Source organism: Nicrophorus vespilloides, unplaced genomic scaffold, assembly GCF_001412225.1.
Source record: "Nicrophorus vespilloides isolate i.1.1-1 unplaced genomic scaffold, Nicve_v1.0, whole genome shotgun sequence".
Taxonomy (NCBI): Eukaryota; Metazoa; Arthropoda; class Insecta; order Coleoptera; family Silphidae; genus Nicrophorus; species Nicrophorus vespilloides.
In genome coordinates this window covers 771,707-779,919 of record NW_017095935.1, presented here as the reverse complement: position 1 = coordinate 779,919, position 8,213 = coordinate 771,707, and the positions used below count along the sequence as shown (strand labels likewise).

Sequence of the window (8,213 nt, the reverse complement as noted above, 5' to 3'; positions counted from 1 at the left end):
ACTTGGGCAATTGGGGATAGATCTGCTCTTTGTTCTGATTATATTAATGATGATTATATTAAATTCACTATGTTTATAGTTTGATATTTCGAAGCTAACTCATGTTGCTGTTCTTCATAAAATTATATATTGGTTTTAAAATGATCTAAATTCAGTATATTATTAAACAAAAATAAGATTTGCACCTAAATGGAATAATCTTGTAGAATTTTCTATTCATATTATAATATTTAATTTACTTAACAGTTTATATTTTTTCTACAATTTACAATTTGAAAACAATTAATTGAGATAAAAAAATTACTATAATAATTTAAAAAAAAACGTCACCTTGATGTTACCACTTTTGTCTACTCATTCGCTATTGGTTGCATAAAATACTTATTTCTATTAATATATGTTTTATTCTGATACTAAAGAAGATTACAAGTTATTTCTTGATTTTCAAATTGACTCATCCTCACTCAATTCTAATAAACTTATGTCTTTTAAATCTGCTGCGTTTGTAACCACACTAAATTCCGAAGGCTGCTGACTCGTAGATGCCTGGTCTTCTTTGTTGGCCACCACGTATAACTTTCTTCTCGTCTGCTTACGAGGTTTCCTAACTCGATCTTTACTTGATGGAAGAGATACTTCAGTTCTCGTTGTATTTTCATCTTCAAATAGAAGCCTTCTCATTTTCTTAATATTTCGATTAGGTGTTGTATCTGGAGCTGGTGGATTTTTTTTATGGCCTTCAAATTTTCTTTTTGGTATCTTTCTCGGATCTTTTGGCGTATTCTCGAAATAATCTGTGTATTCGTATAATAAGTATGGCATTGCCGTATCCGATTTCTTTAGTATGTGACGATAATGGTGCTTATCTGGTAAAAGTGTTGTTTCTAAATATAGACCATCATCGGAACGCTTTCGTAGGTACCACACTGCAATGTATGATCCATACCGAATTTGTGCTGGTCCTAACACTAGTTGCGGATAGATGGGTTTCTGTGCAGGATTCATTTTAGTTATAATTTTGGGCGAGAATCTTTAGGTATCCATAGTGTTAATAATTTAGAATTTCGAAGATATCCGATGTTGTTCCACTGCAAAAATACACATATACATAAACAATATTGTTTCCCCAAAACTGTTTTAACTTTAGTATAGATTATTACGTAAATGTAGATGTTAGCTATAAAATTAATGTACGATATTTGTTTAATAAATAAATTATGCAATTTTTTTTTCAGTATTTTCATACATATTTACTGATGAATTGATGAAAAAAGTGAGAAAAATCAATGATTGATAGACCTTTGCAATAATTAATGTAATTTTACTTTTTTGTTTTGTAATTATTTAATAATTCTTATTTTTTGGTATTTCTATACTTTTCTTTCACTTTATATAACATAATTAATAATTCTCGGGATTTCCCGCTCAAGAAATTTATATTTTTCCGGGAAATCATCCAAAAATTGTTACAACACGAAATCAAAATTCCTTATATTTTTATGTATTTTATCTGATATACATATATATTCAAGGATTTATTTAATCTTTTCTTATCCCGAGAACAAAAAAGGCCGGAAACATTACCCTTTAAGAAATATTATAAATAAACTTTTTTGTTTTTAATTGTTTGTGTATAATAATTATATAATAGATTTTAATAACAAATATTACATTATTTCAGTAATGAAAAGCGATAAATATAAAAAAAAGTCCTAATCTTTAGTTAACATATTATTACTTGAGCTTGTTTTACACGGTGTGAATAAATCGATTACTTACAAACATTGGCAATTTAAAAAAAGGACATATTCACTTGACTGAAACACTTTTTGATAATGTGCAGAAAACTTTAATATTTAAAATTATACTTATATTTTATATCTGTCAAAAAAATCTGAAAATATTTACTCTATGTAGCATTTTTATTTGCTTAGAGCCAGTTGACGTTCACTTCAACTATAAATATTTATTGTGGATTTTATCAATTTTGAGAAATACATAAAAATGTGAAATGTGTTAAAATCTTATTTTCTATGGTAATTATATATATTCTGAAGTGTTTTCAATAGAAATGTTAAGTTGGGTTTATATATTTTTTATAATAATTATAAAAGAAATTAATTGAATTAATAAAATTAATATTAATTACACTACAACACTACAACACTACAACACTACAACATTACATAATTAATTATAGAGAAAAAAAACAAAATATTGTCACCGAGCAATATGGAAACTGTGTTATAAAAAAAAACTCAGAATTAGTAAAAATCAGATTAATTCGTATCGCGTTCTATGGCAATTAAATTCTCTTTTTTTATTGAAATGAACTCATTTTTTTTATAATTCAAATTGTTAATTCATTTTTTGTACATGTATGTCTACCAATACATTTCAGGTTTATGTATCAATTAATGCCATTACTTCATTTTCATCTAAACTTTAAGTTCTAAAGTTTCATCCCGAACTAGTTTTTAAGTTAATTATATAGAAACCGCGTATACCATATTATATGAAAACAGCATTATGAGAAAATTGTGCAGTTGATAGTTTAAAACAAATCTATAACTTGTACAGAAAATGAGTTTGCATAAAGTTTTTATGTTTTGAGTGTATAATATAAACATATTTAAGCATTTCCTAAACTTGTCAATTTGATTTCAGTTAGTCTATAAATATGAGTTTGCATACATTCCATGAGATGGTAGGTTGTTGATGATGAAATGTACATGTGGATTAGAAGTTCGGGAAGTATAACGTATGCAAATTTATGGGGAGGAAGTCCATAAAATGGGAATACACGTAGGGGTTGCTCTAGCGGCTTCCATCAATCTTGATCCCGGAGTTTTTCATTCTACTTATAAAGCGTGCTCAGATTTTAATCAACCGTCAATACATCATCATCAGCAAACGTCAGTTTATCTTATTATATTTACATCACTACATTTAATATTTTATATTTATTGCAACAAATTAACAAAATATAAACTTAACATAATAACAAAACTAAAATTAAATTAAACTGCTGCAAACGGCCATTGACCATAGGTTTTTTTTGAAATATGAACAAATATATCTCGAAGATTTCACAAAAAAATTAAATTTAGAAATCTATTTTTGAAAATAAATTCGATTGTTTACACAAAAATGAAATATTTTTGAATAGATTTACATAAATATAATGGATTTAAAATATGGTTATGTAGTAAAATTATATTTCTTGCCTATGGCAATATTTTTTTATTTGAATCAAGTATACATAATAAAAATTGGCCATATCTTTACATTTTTAATATAAATTTCTCATCATATTTATATTATTCAATGTTTTTCTAATATATTTTTATTGAAGGCGCAGTAAATATAAATGATTAATTATTTAGTTAAGCACGTTTATAAATTGAATGGGTGATAATTCTAGTGTAACGAAGATTGTTTGTGAATTTGAATAGTGTATCCTTTAATAATACCAGATATTTATATGAATTTAATTTTCGTTTGCTTCAAATATTTTATAGTTCATTTAAATTTTCATAGTCAGGATTCATCATAGTCCGGTATAAAGATTTCAAATGAAACTAAATTTAAAAAGATGGTACGTATTATGTTTTATATATAAATGGTTGTTTTTGACTTCATACAGTCAAGTTATTTTTTGTTCGATTTAATTGTATATAATTTAGTTCATCGATTAGTGCGGTTTCAAACAGTCCGGCATGTAGGCGTAGTAAGTTTTCGTAGTCCGGATTCACCATAGCCCGGTATAAAAATTTCAAAACAAATTTAAATTGAAAAAAACAGTACACAAAACTATATTATATACATAAATGGTTGTTTTTGTCTTTATACAGTCAAGTCTCTTTTTGTTCGATTTATTTAGACCATTTAGGCGTGATGTAGGCGTAGTAAGTTTTCGTAGTCCGGTATAAAAATTTCAAAACAAACTAAATTAAAACAAACACTACACAAAAAGCTATGTTTAATATTTAAATGCTTGTTTTCATGTTTATACAGTCAAGTGTTCGGTTTATTTCTATACAATTTAGTTTTTCAATTAGTGCGTTTTTAAACAGTCCGCGATGTAGGCGTTATACGTTTTTGTAGTCGGGATTTGATCTGTCCGGATTCATCATAGTCTGGTATGAAAATTTTAAAACAATGTAAATAAAAAAAAATAGTATACAAAACTATGTTTTATACATAAATAGTTGTTTTTGTCTTTATACAGTTAAGTGTACTTTTGATAGGTTTATTTTTATATAATTTAGTTCCTCGATTAGTGCGGTTTCAAACAGTCCGGGATAAAGGCGTAGTACGGTTTCCGGCACTTTATTATATAAAATAATGTTGAGAAACCAATCTATTATTTAAAAATAAAGAAATAAAATATTTAAATAATGTAAACTAAGTCGGGAAAAATGCGGTCATTTTTCAAATATGATAAGTATGCTGGAGTAAGAGTTAATCTAGTTTAACTTATAGTGAAACAAGTTTGTAACTTGGGTGGGTAATCATTCTAGCTGAATTGAGATAATTTGCTGGAGTAACAAGTGTTAAGTTAGATATATTAGATATAATTACTAACAATTACTTTTCCTATGCTGAAATATTTTGATTATCAATTATTCACAATGACATTCACTCAAAAAAAATTAAAATACAAATATGTAATTGAAAATGAATAAAATTTATGCATTTGATATTGTAAATAATAAATATATTTTTACAAATAAAGTATAGAATAATTTCGAAAATATAAAGTATATGTTGAATGATAAACATGAAAAATGGTAATTTTAATATTAGATTTTCAAAATAAAATAGAAGTTTGTGCTGTGTCGTCTGGTAGTAGTTATTTATATACATTGATGGATATACGATGTCTAAAAATGTATATTCTGAAAGGTGGAGTCTGTGACGTAAAATGTATGAATGGTGTTCATGCGAGAAGAAAAGTTTCAAAGGTGCTTTTGCTTAATGACCGCAAAAAAAAATGGACAGCTAACTTCGATTACGAACTTTCCTTAACTATCATACTGGAAACAAGATACATAAGCTATCTCGTAATAAAAATAAAACATATTCTTGCGCACGAATAAAAGGGACAAACCGACAAAGGATTTAGTATTCACACGAAAATGCAATATAAATCCAGACGAGTAGGGATTATTGCTAAGTTGGGAACGAATCCACCAACAAATAGGAACGTACACGTTCATACATGCATGTATACGGCCACATCCTGCATCTATTGTCGTAAAATATCCGCAGCAGAACTTATTTAGGAATTGCGACTCACATGGAAATTTAACTAATGCCAACTATTTCAATAAGGCTCACTTGCACCGGCGGCAATTTCACCTAACTTGTGTCATTGAATAATGTAAATCCACTGTAAATCCATCCAGATGATAGAACAAATTCTGCTCGAGGAGAGAGGTGGGTCACGTTTCGAGCATTGTAACCTTTCAAATTGATTGATTACATCAAGGGTGTACTGAACCATTCCTCTGCTTAAGTTAATGACTGAAACAATTAGGAGGCAGTTACGAAATGTTTGCGTTTCAAATATAAAAGGGACGTGGAATTACTGAAGGCAATTAAAAAAAAAAGAAGATGCACACTCTTTTGTTTTTTGTACAGCATCTACCCTCTAACACAGAGGTTCCCAAAGTTTTTCGGTTTGCGGCGACCTAAATATAACAGATTTTTTCAGCGGCGCCCCAAGTCAAAACATTGGTATATCTGAGGGCGAACTTTATGTGAATATAATAAGTTTGAAAACCTCTGCTCTAACAAACAAATATACATTAAAAAACCCATGCGCATATGCACAGACACATACAAATTGTCTTTGCGTTTTAGAATTTCATTCCGTTCCCCTCTGCGTTAATCTATTGTCATTTGTTTCGCTAATTAGGATTACCAGATGTCCGGATTCCGACTGGATTCTAAGCGCCTCGGGCATTTAATATCTGTGCGGAATTTAATTTTTTCCCCGATTATATTCGAATTTTTTGTTTGTTCTGTAGGTTATAATTTTTTTTGCTCATTCCACTCGCTTCACAATCTGGTACGCAATATCAACTTTGGTTAAATAAATGAAATGCGATGAATGCGAAATGACCATCAATTTAGGAAACAATGAAAAAAAATGTAATTTATAAGCATTAAATAATTATAGATAAATTATATGATATTTACATGGATCATTGCAACGGTAACTTTTTTCGGATTGTTTTGTGTTCAATTTTCTCTGATTTCCCAAAGGCTTTCTTATAAATTTAAATGAAAAATATGAATTACTAATAATTGTAGATCTAATTTATTGCATAATCTACATAAAAAACCTGTTCACCTTTTTAAAATTAATTATTTTCTTTATTGTTCAAAATATTTTGGTATGTGTTATATTTTTTATATATTTTTTTATCTTTTTAAAGAATGTTGTTTCAATTATATTTTTCGAAAACCATACTGAATTTATAGTTTATTTTTTAAGTTAACAAAGAAATAATATAAGGTAATAATATTTATTTATTTGCACTATTTCAGAATTATTCATATTCATACTGAATTAATACGTTATCAAATAAATTACAAACTAAACACATATTAATTATGAAACATAGCCTTCGTCCTTTCAGAGATTAAACCTAAAATTCCAAACATAAATTCCCAACCTACTCAACCCATTGTGAGAATACCCTACAGATTTCGTAACTAGATAACTCAAAAGATAACAAACTTTAAATTAATGTCACGTTGTTATCCATTGTTCTTCGTGATTCTTAAATTGTTGAAGTGAGTTTATAACCTTTTGTATAGTCTGGGGGTCGCGCGCAGGGGTAAACTATCCTAAATGAGGTAAAAGTAATTTCTTGGGGATAATGAGAACGTTTATTTAAATTTTAGGCATCTATGAAAATATATTGGAATTTAAAGTCCAAATCTCATGTATAGTCCATACTCAGTCATTCAAATCATGTAATGAATTACTATTGTCTAATAATTATTATATGGAAAAAAGTTCAAGATTTGATGGTACTTAAGTATTTAATAAATATATTTATATATATATATATATATTTTAAGAAATTTTAAGAAGATATTTAAAAAATAACATTTATTGTAGAAAAACGTAGAATATCAAATGGAATTTTAAGTTTTTCTTAATATTTATAACTAATATCTATAACTAAAGATTTTTTCTATTGTAATATTATACATATTCTCATCTTTAAATTATTTATTGTTATGTGGTAAGATTTCATAATTTATTTCCTTTCTATAATTGTTGCAAAGTTAAGCTTTATTATTTTTTCCTTTCCATATTAATTTCTTATCCAGAGCCACATTTCCACGCATTTGACTTTGTAAGTAATATCTTGTTTTTGAAAGCAATATATAGAAATAAGGAATGCCGAGAAACGTTAATAACTACGACTTCAATCCTTTGTAGTGAATATTAAAAACCTTTATTATACGTAGGGAATTTCAAACGAAATTTGAATGAGTAGAATTTAATGAAATGAATTTGAAAGGAAGGATCGAGAATAAAATATGTGTACACTTTTATATTTAAGCCGTAAAATGCCAGGCTGAGTTTTTTTTATTTACTACACCGGATTTGATAGCATACTTACGCATTTCATACGGAGCGTTTTATCCCTGAAACAGGTTTTGCCCGTAGGTGGATGATATTTTTTTTAATATTGATATTTTGCGGAATCTAAAAAAAAACTGCCCACATTTTCACCTCGTTTATATATTTTGCCGTAAAAACATGTTTTGGAGAGCAAAAAAATTAAATGGATTTTTTTTTTATCTCTCAGTAAAATTATAAGTGATTATATATTTTATCGTAAAGTTATAAACTTTACGAGTCACTATTCTAATACCATTAATATCTATATTTTTTTTTAAAAAGGGTTCATTTTATCGTCCGGTGAGATTTATAGTCCGTAAGATACGGTGATCTATTTTTATGGTATTGGTATGCCATAGTTATTATATACCAGTGTTTCCCAACCTTTTTTTTATAGCGTTTTTAGATTTTTTCTAAAGTTCGCGACCTCCTTTTCTCATCCGTCATATTTGATAAATATGACAAAAAATAAAAGGTTTGACAAAATATATTTTGGAAGTTAGTTCAAATGTATTCAAACATGGCAAAGGTTTCAAGATTTACTTTAGGGCGCTAGTTTTGC

At 27.6% G+C, this 8,213-nt stretch overlaps 1 protein-coding gene across 1 annotated transcript; it reads right to left on the bottom strand.

The window, feature by feature from the left end:
* Nucleotides 1–331: 331 nt before the first annotated feature.
* On the bottom strand, nucleotides 332–1,832 carry LOC108568839. Its single transcript, XM_017930139.1, has 2 exons — nucleotides 1,780–1,832; nucleotides 332–1,088 (listed from the first exon to the last, which is right to left on the bottom strand). The coding sequence occupies exon 2, from the start codon at nucleotides 1,003–1,005 to the stop codon at nucleotides 445–447; it is 561 nt and encodes a 186-aa protein (XP_017785628.1). The 5' UTR covers nucleotides 1,006–1,088; nucleotides 1,780–1,832; the 3' UTR covers nucleotides 332–444.
* Nucleotides 1,833–8,213: the final 6,381 nt, after the last annotated feature.